Source organism: Triticum urartu, chromosome 4, assembly GCF_003073215.2.
Source record: "Triticum urartu cultivar G1812 chromosome 4, Tu2.1, whole genome shotgun sequence".
Classification (NCBI taxonomy): Eukaryota; Viridiplantae; Streptophyta; class Magnoliopsida; order Poales; family Poaceae; genus Triticum; species Triticum urartu.
The window spans coordinates 593,316,272-593,334,674 of record NC_053025.1 but is presented as its reverse complement, the minus strand read 5'-3'; the positions used below and the strand labels follow the sequence as shown (position 1 = coordinate 593,334,674).

General features: G+C 48.3%; 2 protein-coding genes across 2 annotated transcripts; one reads left to right on the top strand and one right to left on the bottom strand.

Annotated features, from left to right (window-relative positions):
- Nucleotides 1-9,524: 9,524 nt before the first annotated feature.
- Nucleotides 9,525-12,536, bottom strand: LOC125552975 (huntingtin-interacting protein K). The gene is made up of 4 exons (XM_048716700.1): nucleotides 12,264-12,536; nucleotides 11,148-11,203; nucleotides 9,910-9,976; nucleotides 9,525-9,822 (listed from the first exon to the last, which is right to left on the bottom strand). Exons 1-4 carry the CDS (start codon nucleotides 12,441-12,443, stop codon nucleotides 9,742-9,744), a joined length of 384 nt encoding a protein of 127 aa, XP_048572657.1. The 5' UTR covers nucleotides 12,444-12,536; the 3' UTR covers nucleotides 9,525-9,741.
- Nucleotides 12,537-14,870: 2,334 nt separating this feature from the next.
- LOC125552974 (probable protein phosphatase 2C 36) lies at nucleotides 14,871-17,936 on the top strand. Its single transcript, XM_048716699.1, has 4 exons — nucleotides 14,871-15,382; nucleotides 15,557-15,924; nucleotides 16,038-16,274; nucleotides 17,328-17,936. Exons 1-4 carry the CDS (start codon nucleotides 15,055-15,057, stop codon nucleotides 17,538-17,540), a joined length of 1,146 nt encoding a protein of 381 aa, XP_048572656.1. The 5' UTR covers nucleotides 14,871-15,054; the 3' UTR covers nucleotides 17,541-17,936.
- The last annotated feature ends 467 nt before the right edge of the window (nucleotides 17,937-18,403 follow it).

Here is an 18,403-nt window from a genome sequence, read left to right as displayed (position 1 = left end):
ACTGAAGCAGAAGCAACCTGGGAACGTGAAGACTACCTTAGATCCGAGTTTCCGTATCTCTTTAAAGCCTAGTTTAGGAATCTCGGGGACGAGATTCTTGTAAGGGGGAAAGGTCTGTCACACCCTACATTTTGTAACTCTTCATTTGCATTAATAAAGCATGAAAATTTGGACCAACAAAAACTTTTGCATCATTTGGCTTTTATTTGGAGTTGGTTTTCTCTCTGTGTTTTTTTTCAAGTGCTCTTTAAAGTCAACTACTCCACCTTCTGTACTCCATCTCCTTGCCCCAAACTTCTGCCCAATGATCATGCCATGTGTATAGAGCAAAATAGTATTTTCTTACAAAAATAATTTGGCCAAATAGTATTTTCAAAATTAGTTTTCCAAAAACCCCTGGATTGAGGTTTGCACTGCAAGTACCTGATTTGGGGTATGAAAAATATTTCAAAAAAGTATATTTGAAACCTATTAGACATAGGATTCCCATAAACCCCAAAAATATAATTTTTAAAAGTTATTTTCCTATTTTATTTAAAGGCTTCTTCTTAAGGCCAGAAATGGTCTTTAATAGGGAAAAATTATTTTAATGTTTCAAAAATATTTGAGAAAATTTAGGGAGACTCAGGGGACATATATTTCCCATATATAAGAGTTTCAACACATGGTCATGTTCAAAATATTGGACAAAACCTCCCAAAACCATTTCTGCCCATTTCAAGGATTTAGAATATTTCTACAGGAAATATTTCCATAAAAATCCAAGAAAAATCCAGCAAGTCACAAATGCATATTGTGATGATCTTGCAAAGCCGCACTTCAATCAAGGTCATTTTGGTCCACCAAAATGCCCCATAACCCTTTCTGCTCAAAACCTAAATTGAGCAAGTTTGTGCTACCAACTTTCTCTCCTTGACCCCAACTTTTGTGAGCATGTTCATATGACCAAATGAGGCCACTACACCAAGTGGTGCATCAAGGAGAAGTGATTTACTCAACTAGATCTACACAAGTCCATTTCTGCTCATTTCTAGGGTTTACAAAAGTTGCATTGGCAACTTTGCCCAAATAAGCTCCAAATTGGTGGAAGGCCCTAATTATATGTGTCATTTCACCCTGTGGAGTCTCATGACAGTTGGAAATCATCTGCTGGCCCAAACCATCATCAAACACCTTCTGCCATTTTACAAAAACCACTGTTTTGACCCCTTCCACTATTCTTGATAAGCTCAACTTTTTACCAGAGCTTAATCTAGTCACCTTATACCTCCAGTAGCAATGGCAAGACCTCAGATCAATTATTTGGGGGTGAAACCCTCACTTTCTCTCTCTGGACAGCCCATGTACCCCTCTTCCTCACCTCCCTCCTCACCCCAGTGGCCATCCAGAGCATCCAATGCCCCTCCCTACTTCTTTACTCCCTCCTAGAGCTGCCAGACATCAGTGGCCGTGCCCACAAGGCATATAATATGCCATGGCATGCCATTTGGGCGCTCTGGAGCGCGCTACAGTGCGCTCCCGCACTGTAGCCGCCCCCTTCCAGCCACTTCCGGCCACCTCGGGCCTCCCCAGCACGCCCGACGAGACGCCTCGGCGTCCGGGACACGACAGCTGGTCGGGCCCCTCCTCCTTCTCCCTCCTACTGCCCTTGCTTGCACGCGCGCCGGCCGCCCGAGAGCTCCAGTGAGCGGCCTCACACGCGTGGCGTCCCTGACGCTTCCCCGCTCCTTCTCCCCCTCCCTCTGGGCGTAGACCACCCCTACAAACACCCCGAACACGCCCACGTGAGCCCCCGTGGCTTGCAGCGACGACAACAGCCTCGCCGGCGCACGGGTCTACGGTGAGCCGTTGCTCGCCTATTTAAAGGCCTCCCCGAGTCTCTCCCTCACCACCACTCGCTCCTAACCACTCCAGATAGGCCCCCTGTGCCCTCCACTCTCCTCCAGAGCCGCTCGGGCTCGAGATCGAGCTCGAGCTCCGCCGCTTCGGCTCGCCGGAGTCCGCGAGGTACAGGCCTCCCCCACTCCTCTTTTGCCCCGATCTGAAACCGCCTCCTCCCACTGATCATTTCCCCTCTCTTCCCCGCCTCGTTTGCAGCCGGAGTCGACCGGAATGACCACCACCCGAAGCCTCTCCGCCGCGAGACCTCGTCGCCGGCGAACCAGGCGACTCCGGTGACGACCACCACCTCCACCCGAACGGCGACACGACGCTGAGCCCAACCGTGCCCTGCATCATCGCCGGTGAGCTCGCCGGCCGCCTGGACTCGGGGTTAGGGATGACAGGCGGGCCCCACCTGTCAGCCTCTCCCCTCTCTCTCGCTGACGCCTGGGCCCCGCCCGTCAGGTTTAAACCTGGCGCGCGCATGCACCAGTGCGCTGGGCCGCCCACAGGCTAGGGCCTGCTGCCCCGCAGCTGTTCTGGCCCGGCAGGAACAGTGCCCTTTTTCTTTTTCTTTTTTCTGTGGCTTTTCCAAAAATTCCACAGGATTAAATATTAATCCAAATGCAATAATTCCAACTCCCATATTTTTCTAAAAATCCCACCTATTTAATGGTGTAACTTTCATAAATATCCATCAAACTTTTCTGCACTGTTCAAATTTAAATTCAAATTTGAGCATTTATATTCCCCTCTGAAAATCCAGTTCTCCTATTATACAACTCCAAATCCAAAACTAGAAATTTTCCCCTTCTTAGTTTTCCACCTAGTATTTTACAAAAATGAGTTGACATTTTTCTGAGCACTTTAGTTTTTCTGTTTTATTATTGCCTTATTTTCTCGTTATTATTTTGCGACGATAGATTGCGTTGCTGACGAAGGAGTTGGACCAGAAGACTTTGAAGACCCAAAAGACCTTGTTGAGCCAGGCAAGCAGCCCTTTGACCATGTCTATGAAACCCTTTTTATGCATTTCATATAGCACTTTATTATTGTTGCATCGGAATCATGATGAGAGGGTAGCCACTTTGGTGGGTTGCCTTCATTTCCTCCTTGTTGATACTTGCATTGTGCATGACCCTACCTCCTTATGAGGGTTATGCCGGTGGGGAGTAGATAGGATGCTAAGTAGTGCTACGCAAAAGGGACGAGTATATGCATAGTGATGGAGACAAAGTATTTTTAAAGGACTTTTCGAAAACCCCGTCGGGTGCCACTTATGCCCAAGGGAGATAATGAGATGGGTAACCACTTGATGATGAAGTGGTGTACCGAGGCAAGGGTGTGTGTTGTTTTCGAAAACGGATTAGATTTAAGATTTGTCGACTGTCCCAACCTTACATGCGCAACCACTCTACCCTTGTATGGGAAAGGGCATTGTTGATTACCTAGGCCGATACTAGCTTGGAGCCCGCATTACTAGTGTCGGGAGAGTTGTTGGTGCGCTCTCTCAGGACGGGGTCGTGCCAGGTAGGGCGGCCATGACTGTTTTCACAGGGCACCGGATACACCGTTGTGTCCCCTCTCGGATGTTACGATCTCGAGTGAGTCTCGTATGATGTATATCGAGAGGATACAGAACAACGAGTGGACTCCTTGTTAGTGTCGTCTAGGGAAAGATAGTGATCGGGTGCTTACCCCGGGTACTTGGGGTACCGCGGGTCGTGGATGACACGAAAATTCCCCGGATCTTGTGGGTAAAGTGTGCAACCTCTGCAGAGTGTAAAACTATTCGAATAGCCGTGTCCACGGTCAAGGACAGTTGGGCGGTGCTGCTTAAACTACGTCCACATGTTTTCAAACCGGTGTGTGTTTGGATAAGTGGGAAGAACTACTTGGGTCAAGTCAAAGGACCTGACATGATTGAGTTGGGTTGGTGCCCACTCTTTTTATGTTGATACCACTACTTGGGTCAAGTTAAAGGACTTGACATGATTGAGATGGGTTGGTGCCCACTCTATTTATGTTGATATCTGTAACCTGTCCTCATGGTTACTTGAATTCTCCTGATGCATGTCTTACGAGTTGTTGAACATGTCATTGCACTCAAAAACTAGCTTTCCGCAAAATTTACCTATATCATGCATTGTTGTACCTTGAACCAAAACATGGGTTGCTTGCGAGTACATTCAAAGTACTCATTGGCTTGCCACTGGTTATTTAATTGGCCAGGCATGGAAGAACATGAGTTCGAAGAAAAGTTCTTTGAAGACGAACATGCGGACTAGGACGTTTCCCAGTCAGAATGCCTGTAGGGTTAAGGCAGATGGCATGGGTTCTACTTATCGACGAAGATTTCCGCTGCTATGTTTCATTTGATGTTCAGCCCTTAAGGCTTTATCTATGTGAGACTTGACCATAATGGTCATAATTTGTGTAAGACGGTATGTATGGATGTAAGACTCTTGTTATTAAACTTCTGTGTGTTCAGTGAGCATTGATCTCTGGGATCACTGTACACGTGCATTCGATGATCACGACTTATGAGTCGGGGTCCCCACGGTGAGCGAAGGAGGAGGTTGTTGAGAACTTGCGATGGAGATGAGTGCAATGAGGCATTTTTTGTTTTTTTAGGCCAGTGAGGACCAAGCAGCCACTGGCCGCTGGGACGCCACAATGGGCCTTCATCATTGGCAGGCAGGCCCATCGATTCTTTGTCCTTTTTTTTCTCTGACGTGAAACGGAGATCCAACTGGCCCATGAGACGGAAAATCTGGCGATCTTCCTTTACGGATCTGGGCGATTACCTCTGTAAACACGGCCCCCTAAACCCTTGCTCGATCTCCCCCAAATCCCAACCGGCCGATCATCATGCCGCCGTCACGGCCGCCACGTCGCCGCTGCGGCCGCCGGCGACGCCCGGCCACCGCCGCAGGGAAGGATCCCTCCGCAGGCGGGGGCAGAGGGTGGCTCGCCGCCCGCCGCAGGCCGTTCAAGCGGCACGGGCCCGAGCACGGCGACCAGGCGCTGCCCCTGTGCGACGAGACCCTGCTCCTCGTCTTCTCCGCCCTCTCCGACGCCGGGGACCTCGTCCGCTGCGCCGCCGCCTGCAGGCGCTGGCGCCGCCTCGTCTCCTCCGACGCCGCCTTCATCTGCCGCCGCGGGCCCCCGCGCTGCGACCGCTTCGCCCGCCGCCTCGCGGTCGGCGTCTTCCTGCACGGCGACGGCTTCGTGCCCTTCACCAAGCCCGACCTCTCGATCGCCGACGGCGGGGTGCCGGGCTCGTCGTCGCGCGTCGTCGCGTCCCGCAACGGCCGCGTCGTGATGGACCTCCGCCGCGCCAAGAGCGCCTGCGTGCTGCGGCTCTGCGTGTGCGACCCCATGACCGGCGACGCCGACCTGCTCCCGCCCCTGACCGGCAAGGACCGCCCGGGGCCGTACGCGTGCGCCCTGCTCACCGCCGACGACGGGCTCCACCTGTACGACGCATGCGCGGCCACGTCCACGTCCCCGTCCTCGTACCGCGTGCTGCTCCTCTACAACCACCGCAGCTACACGGCGCTCCGGCGCTACTCCTCGGAGGACGGCAGCTGGGGCCCGGAGGTGGAGGTGACTGGCGCCCGGATCGCGAGGGGGCGGCAGCTGGGCGTCAGGGCGCACGCGACGCTGGTGCGGGGCGGCGCCGTCTGCTGGTACGGGCTCGGCATCGCCGTCAACCCGGCCACGCTGCACACGTCCAGCTTTGGCTACACCGTGCAGGCCTTCGAGTCGCCGCCGCGCCGCGCCAAGGCCTCCCTCGGCAGCGAGGTGGACCGGCTGCTGGGGCTGATGCCGGACGGGAGGCTGTGCGTGCTGGAGTGCAAGGCCGACGCGGTGCGCGCCTACGTGGTCGTCTACGCCGACGCGGTGAGGAACGGCGGCGTGTCGGGGAGGAAGGAGTGGCGGTGGACGCTGAACGCGGAGCTCATGGGCCTGCAGGCGGTGAGGCTGAGGTGGTTCTGCGAGAAGAGCGGCGTGGCGCTCTTCACGGCGAGGAACAGGGGCGGCAGGACGCAGGTGTACGCGGTGGACGTGGAGACGATGCAGGTGGGCAGGGTGGACTGGTCGGGGGACGGCGACGGCGACGGCGACGGGGACATGGACGTGTGTGGGTACGAGATGGACCGGGTGGCCATGCTCGCCGAGCTCGACCGCTCCGCTGAGCTCCATCCTGCTCCTCGGCAGCTCTGATTCAACATTCTTTTCCTTATTTTCTCCTTTTTTTTCTACAAAATTTCATTGATTTCTTCAATGACTGCAAATTGTAGTATTTGTACAGGAGTATTATAATGCTTTTCGAAAAATCAGTAGTAATACTGCAACCCAAACTGGTTCGATTATCGTCACTGTCATTGCTCTCGCGAAAATTTCATCTGGATCTCCAAATGAACCAAGCATCTCATGAAGGCACATGGATTGTTTGCATATAAACATCAATGACCTCCTGACTAAAATTTTCAACTTTTAAGGGAACTGAAACCACTTTGCAGCATCGTAGAAATATAAGTTCTGCATGTACCCTCGTGAACAATTAAATTGAAACAAACAGTAACACAAAAAATAAAAAACATGATTTCTTTGCCAGCAAACATCGGTGAATATTCTACTCCCTCTATAAAGAAATATAAGAGTGTTTAAATCACTACTAAAGTGCTGATTTTATGAAAAAAATAACATTGCTAATACTCTGTCAAAAGAAAAATCAATGCTCCAGAAAGAATATTTTTGAAAGCGTTTTGAGTTGCTGATTTTGCGAAAAGAATTCTAAACCTCCACGAATGTAATTTCATCACGAAATTTGCATGCACATGGAAAACTAAGCAGTGTTGGTCGTAAAAAAATCAGACTTTTACTGTTCATAGCAGGAGCTCTTGAGCTTGAGATTAGAAGGGAAGACTTTCGCCCGGCATCGTTTACACACCAAACACAATCATCATTCATCAGCGAAGCAAGAACTGAACTGCAGCAACATCGTCGCCTTGTGTTCTCGAGGGTCCTCTCTGCAATCTTCTTGTCCTACTGCACATTCAAATACTCCCTTTGCCTCAAAGTGTAAGACATTTTTTTGACACTTGAGACGAAGCGAGTATGTTTCGGAAGGGGCATTTGGAGCATTAGAGCATCTTCATTAGAAGATGTAAAAGCAAGTGATGTATAATTTACATCAACAAAAAGTTCTTGAAGCAAACATAGTTATTAAACATAATTAAACATACTTCAAACTACTACATGCATCAAACTACTACTACTCCGAGCCTACTCGTCGTCGCTCTTGAACTGCTCCCAGAACACCTTCTTCTTGGGGTTGTCGCACTCGTCCTCCTCCGAGTTATCCCAGTCCGACGAGTCGGACTAGACGGGGATCACCGCCGAGGCGCCGGCCTCCTCCACATCCTTCCTCGCCGCCTTCTTTTGCTGCTCGGCCTCACGCTTCCTAGAGAACTCGTGCTCGGTCTGGACATACTCCGGATGCTCCCGCGTGAATCTCGCCTTTGCCGCCTCGTCACTATTGCCGGGAGCAACGATAATCACTGGCTTCTTCTTGTTCTTCTTCTCCTCATTCTCGTCCATCCGCCAAATATTGTGATTCTCCGACCCAATTAGCTCCGTGTCTGCCTGAGTCTTGATCTCCGGAAAGTTCATCTCGCGCCTCGGCCATCAGAAACGCCACATGGCGCTTTCGTACGCACGCGCGGGCATGTTGACGAAGTCAAACGTGTCGATCCAGTAGCGATAGCCATCGCACTGGAACTCCACACCGAAGTTCTGACGGCTTCTTCCGCACCCCTAAGAAGCCGGTCTTGCTCTTCGACACTTTCTTCGGCAGCATGGCGGCGGCTGAGCGTCGAGCTGAGACGGGCGCCGACGGCGGAGCTTGAATCAGGCGCCCGAGCTTCAAATCGAGACAAGGAGCGGGGCGGGGCGGCGGCAGAGCTCGAAACACGCAGGTGAAACTCGGATCGGGCGGCGGGGGAGCTTCAACTGAGGCGGGGTGGGGCGGCAGCGCTCGGCATGTTGCTATGGGGGTGGGAATCGGGTGGCGGAACGCGCGGGGGGGGGGGGGGGGGGGGGAGGCAAAATGCGACAGGACCAGCGGCGGCGAGGTGGGCTATATACATCACCAGGCGGTTGGTGATGCAAATTTTCATCTTCAAGTTTTGTATTTTACATCACTTAGAGGAGGTGATGTAAATTGTTTTACATCTATATGATCTGTTGGAGATGAGTTTTTAGGCCTCGGGGATTTAAAAGTTAGCTGTTTTTACATCTAAATTTTCTATTGGAGATGCTCTTAGGGGAAAAACGAAGGTTTCACAGGCCGCCTCAAGCTCGTTACCAAGAAAAGTGCTAAGCACCATATGTTGGTAGCTCAATAGAATTTAACTTCTCTATAGGTGCGAGCAATGTATGAAGCTAGACACATGGACGTTTTTTCAGAAGAAGTTCATATTATACCGGTAATTCAAAACGGTGCCCAGGCTCATCTACTCCCGATGAACAATAAATTCAAAAAAATAGCAATAAATTCAAAAATATCTGAAATTTTTACACATGAAAATTCAGAGAATCTTCTAGATGCGTGCAAAATTTCAAAGTGTTTGGACGTTTGATGAGCTCGTCACAAAAAAAAAACCAGTCCACACAGTGCACTTTTTGAAAGTTTCTTTGACAGGCCAAATTTGTTATTTTTGACACGAGCTCCTAAAATTTCCAAACACCTTGAAATTTGGCACGCACATAGAAGATTCTCTCAATTTTCATGTATAAAAATTTCAGGTTTTTTTATTTGTTTACTATGTTGTATTATACGCCTTTTTTACGTCAGAGACCAGGCCACCAAGTTTCAACAAGGGCAAGGTGCTCAGATCGATAGCATTCACCAGAGAAGCATGGGCAAAGTTTTTTTTTTTTGAGGTCTTGAAAGTCCCAACAAATTATTATCCCCTGAGTTTTGAAACCCCTGTCCTATTCTATGGTCAGGGCAAAATCACTGTTTTGATCTTCGGTGACAAGTTTAGCACTGAAACTATTTTACGACTGAAGTACTGAACCCCTCTAATCTATCACCGAACACCGTGGCAACAGAGTAGACGAGCTGCCATCATAGTCAACAGTGGTAGCCCATTTGATCCGTCGACGTCGACAAAAGCAAAGCATGGCAGCCTACCTCCGACGGCATCGGCGGTAGACTTCTGCCGGCGGTAGAGTCTCAAGGCTACCCTGCAACGGCGTGATAAGCACGACCACGAGAAACATGCATCCCGTGTGTGTGGGGCACGCCTGGTACCAAACTCACTGACCATTGTTCTCGGGAAGATAGCATCTGGATCTCCAAATAAACCAAGCAACTCATACGGGCACATGAATTATGGAGTCAGATTCGCCCTCGCGGAGGCATGATGACCATGACGCCAGACTGCAACCTTGACGGCCATTTTCTCCTGCATGTGCGCATTGTCCTGTATGCCTTGTTTTCACAGGCATGATGTGATGGGTTTCACCCATTTTTCGTTAATTAACCAGACAATTCTCTTGAACCATTTTTTAATGAATCGGGCCCTAAGGGACGGCGTTTTGAAAAAAATACAGGCACATCTACTGTATGGATATAAAACACCATTCGACCTATATTTTTCAACTTTCTAACTTCTTTTCCAAGGGAACAGAAACCAGTCTGCAGCACCATGGAAATATAAGTTTTGCATGAGTGACAGAAACCATAGTTTCACTGTGATACAGGAAGACAAAGTACAGCCCCATTCGCATGGTTTACAGATCAAATGAAATCACGTGCACGCAGGCAGGCGGCATGTGTCGGAATCAGCGAAGCAAGAACCGGACTGCGGCAACAGCGTCGCCCTTGTGCTCTCGGAGCGTCCTCTCTGCGATCTTCTTGTCCAGCTGCACATTCAGAGACAATGTTTTAGAAGGGACATTATTTAGAGCATTAGGGAAAAAATAGCTGCAAGCGAAGGTTTCAGATGCCACCTCAAGTTCATTGGCAATGATTTCAACGTCGGTAGGGTTGATCTTGACAGCAGCTAATTCTTTCTCCCTGGTGAAAGAGCAAAAAGAAACACCCGTTATGTTATAACAATGCCATGAGTGGGATGCAAGCGGGCGTCCCCGCATATCCTGCATAAGTAGAGAGAGTTAGTTCAATCTAAGCTCAATCTGGGTGGGAAAGTTATAACTAACGTGATCCATTTTGACTATGAAGCGGAGCGGATCAGGCGCCGCTCTGCACACCCCTAATCATGAGTTGTGAACAACATTTTCAGGAGAAGAAGGCCAAACCCATTTATCTAAAAATGAGGATACTATGTACTTCCCAAGGCCATTGTCTTTGTTTCAAATTGGAGCTGATATGTCATGGAAATACTATGGTTGAGTTTAGTTTATGCCCAAGGTTGCCCTACCAAAAAGTTTGGTGTGCGATACCCATGGATTGGTCAAGATTGGCCAGAAAAAATAACTAGAATTGGCAAATGAGCATTGGCATGCCAAACAGCTAGCAACTATCTAAACATAGAACAATTTTTGTTATGGTAAAAAAACTGGTAAGGTGCACTTTGGTAATAATCCAAACATACCATTAACCAGAAACATGGAATCCCCAACAAAATAGATCATGGGATATTGCAAACTCGAGCGCAAAAATTACAAGGTACTCCCTCCGTTCACAAATATAAGATTTTCAAACTTTTTTCTGAATCGGATGTATATACACATGTTTTACTGTGTTTGTTCACTTATTTCAGTCCGTATGTGGTCCATACTGAAATATCCAAAACATATTATATTTGTGAACGGAGTACAAAGGATCTAAGTTCCACTGCCATCATGCTAGATTTTCTTGTCTTTCCCGTTCACTTATTTATCCTTACTTGTTTTCTTTTTCTTTCATCAAGTTGAAAACCTATGTGATGACAGGATATTGAGCAAAACTGCAACCTGCCTGTGTCGCTGGTTTGTTCTCTTTTTTGTAAAATGCTAACCGATCTGTTAATGGACTCTATAAAAGAAGCTAAAATTTATAGCAGGGAAAGCTGTTATTCAAACTGAACATCACATTTAAAATTTCCATGTGCAGTTGCTAGTAACGTCTGTCATTCACTAAAGAGGTGGTAGTTGTACAGTCAGCAAAAAAAAAAAAGAACAGTGCGTTGATGTATTGCAAGTTTCTTGAGAGCAAAATAATAGCCATGAATATTTTCCACACCAACCTCAGTCTCATGGCATTCCAGTCAGCCTCTTTAGATGAAGCAAGAGCTGCCATGGCCTGTAAAAGAAAGAAAGATATATCAGCATCACCAAGGTACTCCCCAAAACATCTCAATTAAACACACACACTTCTCTACGAATCTACCTTCTACATTCCTGATATCCATGTTTTAGCACGGAGTTACTATACCAAGGGCTCATTCAACTGCTAGTAGGTGTCTCTTTCAAAGTCATTTATATAGCCCCTTCAAAATCATTTGATTAAAACACTTGTTGATCAGACTCGAAGTTGAACTGTATATCTGCCCAAGCGGCACTTTTCAGAGGCCATACTGATAACTTAATAAATAATTTTCCAGAATTGTAGAAAAGGTGGGTGCCGAAAAACACACTTTCAAACTTGCAAGCTATTCACATGACATGGAAATAATGGAAATTCTACTCAGGTCACCGGACCTCTGGATAATATTGCAGTTAAGCAGTGAAAACTTGCAATTGATTAGCAACACATCTAATAAAATGTTATATCCTATAAGAGACACACAAGCAGAAGTACAGAGATTTTATGGTGGGTGCACAGATTATGAGGAGCTGCTACCAAATGTAGGTTGTGTGTACTGCACGCCACCGTCTGATGTCGTCATTACTGAATACAGATAGTGTCTTCATTACTGAATACAGATACTGTATCTAACAAAAGCGTTCACTGCTTGAACTTTACACCCAACAGACATGGAACGTACAGTATGCTCAACCAATAACTAATGGGCCAGGAATCTGATAATTGTTGAAATGATTCTGACTGGAAACGACAAAGGGAGTAACACCGGTATAAACACGCATCCAGGAACAGGCTAGTCATGTTTGGAGGATTAAGCTGAAGCATGTCATCCCTGCAAAGCAAAGCAGAGGGGGTGGCACAAAACTAATTCACGAGACCGATTCATAGTGCACCCATGGCTCCACCAATGTCGACCAGATCCTCCAGCTCGTGGCTCCGATTGCTCACTAACGGGCCAGTGTATCACGAATCTACACCTAATCCTCACTAACGACGCGGCGGAATATGTGAATCCGCGCTCGCGGGAGCGCGAGGTTGGGGGTCGAGCAGGACTTACGGATTGGACGCGGGAGGAGTCGAGCTGGCGATCCTCGACGTGGTCGGTGAGCTTGTCGAGGGCCTTGCTCTGCTGCTGCAGGTCCTTGGAGTCGGCCTCCGCCGCGGCGGCAGCGGGGCCGCCCTCCACCGCCGCGGCGGCCGCGGCCGCCGCCGCCGTCTCGTCGACCGCCGCACCCATCGCCTCTCTCCGACCCGCGCTGTCTAAAACCCTAGCTAGAAAAATTCCCCTTCTCGCTGTCGTGTGTGGTGGGACTGCAGAGCGGGTCTGCGTGCGAAGCGGCTAGGGGGTTTTGTTGTCCGCCGATACGGCCTTGAGATTCGTGCGTGACCGGTCATGGCCAGTTCATTCTTTATTTTTTGGATTTTTTTTGTGGAGGGGGAGTTTGGAGCAATTGATTTTTTTTTTCAAATAGGACAATTTGGAGGAAAATCTGCTCGTGACATTTTAGAGATGGATTCTTCTTTAGAATACGAGATGGATTTCACATGGCATGAAAGTTTTGGGCATGTACTGGAGAAGTGTTTGTTGACATAATGGAACGTCATTTTACAGCTGTAATGATATTTGGCAAATGTTCGCCAAGAGTCCAATCCTGACGAGTGCCCCAGAACCGTCAGATCTGCATCTAGGTGGCAGTTTTTGAAACTGTCACGCGGACGTTCACAAGTGACATGTCCAATGTTCACCGAGATTGACGTCCTTTTACAATTCCTTTAGGAGTTATCATCATCTCTACTGCTATAGAAGACTCAGTTGGTGATGACGGTGTGTCTGTCATCCGTCATTTTTAACCATCAGATATGCATCTAACGACTATGATGTAAGTCGTGGCTTTTTGCAACAAGACCCCACTTCTCTGCTCCAATTTGCAAAAATCCCTTAGTATATTAGAACCAACCACATCCCTCCCGCACCTCATCAAAACAGCCACAAGGAATATATTTTGAGTGAAACCTAATACGAGTATATTTTTAGTGATATATACACCAAACTAGAGTATTTTTCTTTCAAGTTTGTGAACATGTATTATTATTTTTTGAATCCGTTGCAAGGCACGAGCACATTGCTAGTAATATGTTATATATTTTCTCCCCTTGTCGAAACCAAATAAGCGTATGTATAAAAGTAAAAAAAACATGAGTATTATCGTGACATTATTCACTTATTTAAACTTTATTTATCAACAACATAACAGAGAGAGCTCTTTAATATTTATATTTCACGTCCACATGTCGTGAAAATATTTTATACTTTGTTTGGGTTTTCAAGAAGCACTTTTTGCGGGTAAGGTTTTCAGGAAGCATTAACTCCTTTTTGGGTATGAATTAAAAAAACTCCTTATTAGGTATGGATACAAAGAGATATGAAATAGTCGACCCTACATAGTTTTTTGTTGTAATAAAAGTAGCACCGCCTATAAAAAAGACGCATGACGACTTGAGTGCCTGACCCTAACTTTGGATGTGTTGCTAGTGCAATTATTTTACTATTTAAACACGAGCAACACCATAAAGTAAATATGGTTTTTACTTGTTGTGGAGGGGGAGTTTGAAATGATTGATCCCCGAGAAAGGTAAACATACAAGTTAAAACGTATGTACAAAAGTGAAAAAAAAACATGAACATTGTCCTGACATTATTTGCTTATATTTGTAGTTTATTTGTAGACAACATAATCGATGGTGCTATTTGATGTTTATATTCCACGTTCATATGCCATGACAAAGTTTCATACTTTGTTTGGAACCTCAACACGCATTAGCTCCTTATCATGGCTTTGTCATTCTCAAGGTATGCCGGTTCACCCTATCGATTATCAAAAGGTGCTCACAGAAGGTGGAGCATGCGTGTGTTTGTACAGACGAGCATGGCATGTGCATGTGAGCGTCTATGTTCGCAGCGTGTTTAAAGAAAAAGTTTGAGATACACCCACACCCCAAAAGCTGTGATTATATGATGGAAAGCCGGGGCGGGGCTAGCTCTCGTCTAAACGAGAGATAACCACGTCTCATCTAGCTAACTCCTACGTCGTCGCTGGATTTTACGCGGAGATTCGTGAAGACATCTTATTTGATCAGTCAAATCCTCGAAAAAGTTTTTAGAAAACGGTGTTTTGCGTGAGCGACGACCCTAAGATTGGCTTCATTCTAAAAAAAAGGTTTATATTATACTTTCTCTGTAAACTAATATAAAAGTGTTTAGATCACTATTTTAGTATTCTAAACGTTTTTATATTAGTTTACGGAGGGAGTACTATACTACTGCGGAAACACACATACCGCGATGAAACCAAAGCGGCTCCACGCGACAAATCTGATGCGGTGAAAGCTCCACGAAATCGGATCCAGAAGGAAACGTTTCCCGGCAAGTCCACGAGCCCTCGACCGGTACACACGGCACCGTGCACGCCCGCCCGCGCCGCACGCACCAGGCGCGCGCAACAGTCCAACACGCTGACCGCACCGCACCACCGTGATGGCGCCTCCATCCGGCCGGACCGAAAAGGCGCCGGAAAACGACGGCCGCCCAATTACTCCGCCCCTCCCCTCCCCCCACCGAGCTAGCGCGGGCAGGCGCAGGCACCGCGTCGCACCAAACCGACCCGACCCGACGCACGCCACCACTCCTCCCCACTCTCCCCCCCTCCTCCCTTCCCCACCCGGCGGCCTTTTCCCCTCTCTTCTCGTACGCGGCCGATTGCGACCGCCCGCACGCGCATCGCATTTGCTGCTCCGCCGCCGCCGTCCGCGCGCATCGGGGGCGGCCCGGTCGGCGATGTGGCGGTGCTATGCTGGGCGGGCTCCTCAGGTTCCTCTCGGCGTGCGGCGGGTCCTGGCAGACCTCGCCCGCGCCGCCCCACGCCGCGCCCCCGCCGCCCTCCGACCCCTCCTCCGACGCCTCTGAGGGCCGCGACGGCCTGCTCTGGTGGCGCGACCTCGCGCGCTGCGCCGCGGGCGACGTCTCCGCCGCGCTCGTCCAGGCCAACCAGACGCTCGAGGACCAGTGCCGCATCCACTCCGCCCCGCCCCTCGGCACCGTGCTCGCCGTCCTCGACGGCCACGCCGGCCACGCCGCCGCCCGCTTCGCCTGCGACCACCTCGTCCCCACCCTCCTAGGTACCCATCCGCATTCGCTCCCCCTTCTATTATATACAGCAGTATATTCTTCCACCCGCACCCGCACGCGCGCGCGCACGGATTGGCTTGGGGGAAATGGATGGGATGGATTGCGGCGACGAGAGCTAGCTAGCTAGGTTTGATCTAACAATCCGCGTGCGTCCCTGCCTGCAGAGGCCGCGTCGGGCCCGGGGGGCGTCACGGCGGACGCCATCAGGGACGCCTTCGCGGCCACGGAGGCGGCCTTCATCGCGCAGGTCTCCAGCCAGTGGGACACCAACCCGGACCTCGCCACCGTCGGCTCCTGCTGCCTCGTCGGCGTCGTGCACGAGCAGATCCTCTTCGTCGCCAACCTGGGGGACTCCCGGGCCGTCCTGGGGAAGAAGGTGGGCCGCTCCGGCCAGATCGTCGCCGAGCAGCTCTCCGCCGAGCACAACGCCAATGACGAGGCCGTCCGGCAGGAGCTCATGGCCCAGCACCCCGATGACCCGCAGATCGTCGCGCTCAAGCATGGGGTCTGGAGAGTGAAGGGCATCATACAGGTTGGTTTTAATCTTTTAAGGGGTTTGGTTTCGCGTCGCTGTATTCGTAATTCGTTTGCAGCCTATATATATGTATGTTTGGTTGGTGCTTACGTAGTGGGTTGGTTATGCAGGTGTCGCGGTCACTCGGTGATGCGTACCTGAAAGACGCAAAGTATAACACGGACCGGATCAAACCCAAGTTCAGAGTCTCTGAACCATTCAGCAGACCTATAATGAGTGCCGAACCAACGATCGTCTCGCACAGCCTTGAACCGAGTGACTGTTTCGTCATATTTGCCTCAGATGGCTTGTGGGAGCACTTGACTAACCAGGAAGCCGTAGAGATTGTTCACAACAATCAACGCGCTGTAAGATCCCACACAGCATTTTCCTCTTTATATTTCTTTTAGCTTTGATCTTAAATCGACCAACTGTGAAATGCCATGACTTTAATTATGTTCATTAGACTGAATGTGTATCATGGCGTTCTGCTTTCTCATACTTCCATTTACCTAAGCAAAGGAGAATTTATAATCTGAATTTTGTGTACTAGAAATCCAAATGATGTTCTCATGTTTTGTCGACACCAGCATGAATAGTTAAGTTAAGTACAGAACAGGGTCCTCACTATGAAACTAATAATTGTTGTTTCCTGGTGATGGTAACGTGCTGGACGTGGAGTATTTTCTGGTGTGTGACCGCGTCAGTGGTTTTGGATTCTCACAGTTACACAAGCTGGCAAAACTTCCAAGTCAAGGGTTTCCCCTTGAATGCTTTGAGTTAGAACCATCCTATTACCATAGGAAGTTTGAGGCATCTCCTATGATGTTTTGCACCCACTTAGATAGATAAAAAAGTTATCTGTGCCTATGGCTCATTCCCTTCTGTATTGCTGGCACAATCATTCATGTCATGATAGCTATTGTAATTATGTAAATTCTCTACTGTATTAGTGTAGGTCCACAAGGACCATACCAATAATAAAATGTCACTGCCTACATGGAAGCAACAGCAATTTTGTGCTATTCTTCAAGCATTGGGGATTCATTACTTGCTGTAGTACCTTGACTGAGGTCTCTTTAGCCACTTGTTTTCTTGGCTGTATATATATTTGTGTTTGATACCCTGGATATTGGATGTCCCACAAGCTTGCATTTATTGCTATTTCCAGACATAAACTGGATGCATATGTGTGCCATGGGTGAAGCTACCAAGTAATTTTGGGTATACTTTGTTGCAAAAAAATAGTAATCGTTGGACACTGTTGACAGTTTGACATGGTAGTTTTACCAAACTAGTCGAAGTTGGCTCACTCAGCATAGCTGCAAGGGTGATTTTGATTTCTCAGCTGTAGGTAAATGGTTAAAACTGCTTGGATTAATTTTTCTCTATCATGACTGGCACACTCTGTCTTTGTTCAGGGGAGCGCAAAAAGGCTCATAAAAGCAGCACTCCAAGAAGCAGCGCGGAAGCGTGAGATGCGGTACTCAGACCTCATGAGGATCGACAAGAAAGTCCGCCGGCATTTCCACGACGACATCACTGTCATCGTCCTATTCATAAATCATGAGCTGCTAGCCAAAGGAAATGCGCAAGTGCCGCCCCTTTCCATCAGATCCGCCTTAGACCACTGATCATGAACCACTTCACCCATGGATGCTCAGTTCCTGTGAGCAGGAATCGCCTGTGAGATAGATGGCTTCTTCAACAACCAGTCTCTGTGAACAGTGCAGAAATCGCCCGCCTGCAGCAGTTTTCTTTTCCTCGTCTTACTTTTCTCTTGGTTTTTGCACATAAAATTTGACTACTTGTTAAGTTGCCAGTTTTCCCCAAAGCTGTCGGGTCCCCCCTCGTATCGTATCGATGTCGGATAAATGTTGATAGTCTTCAGGCCTGGAGATTTGCCTAGAGTTTATGGGGGAACCTCTTCCTTCCCTCCTAGAAAAGATGTTGATGAGGGAGCCTTGTTAAGGATGTTGTAACCGTAAATTGATTCATTCTCGCAGCTTACAATAATCTGTTGTTATCTCTGTCTACTGTCCCATGATGAGATTTTATTATACTTCACAATCTTGTTATCTCATCTGGTTGTTGCAGTTAACTGGAGATTGGGGAGCAATGCAAAAAAAAAAAGCCCTTAATTATGCCTGTCACTGATATATGTTCAGGTAACGTCACTAGCCTCTTGAAAAAGAGGGGAACACCATCAGCGGACTTGATGATGTGTTTGAGATGTACCTGCCGAACCAGTTAGAATTTGAAGTTCTGAACTATGGAGTTGGAGAGAAAATTTCCGGCAAAACCCTAGCTATTGTGAAAACCAATCTAAAACTGGAGACTGGAGTACTATGTTACTACCTTTGTAAACTACTAATATTGTATAAGACGTTTTAGGTACGTCTGATATTAAGTACTCCCTCTATAAACTAATATGTATAAGAGCATTTAGGTCACTACTTTAGTGATCTAAATGGTCTTATATTAGTTTACGGAGGGA

Coding starts and splice junctions, on each gene's coding strand:
- LOC125552975 (XM_048716700.1), bottom strand. CDS start 12,443: ATGGGTGCGGCGGTCGACGAGACGGCGGCGGCGGCCGCGGCCGCCGCG. Junction 11,204..12,263: donor ACTCCTCCCGCGTCCAATCC/GTAAGTCCTGCT, acceptor TTTCTTTTACAG/GCCATGGCAGCTCTTGCTTC. Junction 9,977..11,147: donor TGGAATGCCATGAGACTGAG/GTTGGTGTGGAA, acceptor CTCTTTCACCAG/GGAGAAAGAATTAGCTGCTG.
- LOC125552974 (XM_048716699.1), top strand. CDS start 15,055: ATGCTGGGCGGGCTCCTCAGGTTCCTCTCGGCGTGCGGCGGGTCCTGG. Junction 15,925..16,037: donor GAGTGAAGGGCATCATACAG/GTTGGTTTTAAT, acceptor TTGGTTATGCAG/GTGTCGCGGTCACTCGGTGA. Junction 16,275..17,327: donor TTCACAACAATCAACGCGCT/GTAAGATCCCAC, acceptor GTCTTTGTTCAG/GGGAGCGCAAAAAGGCTCAT.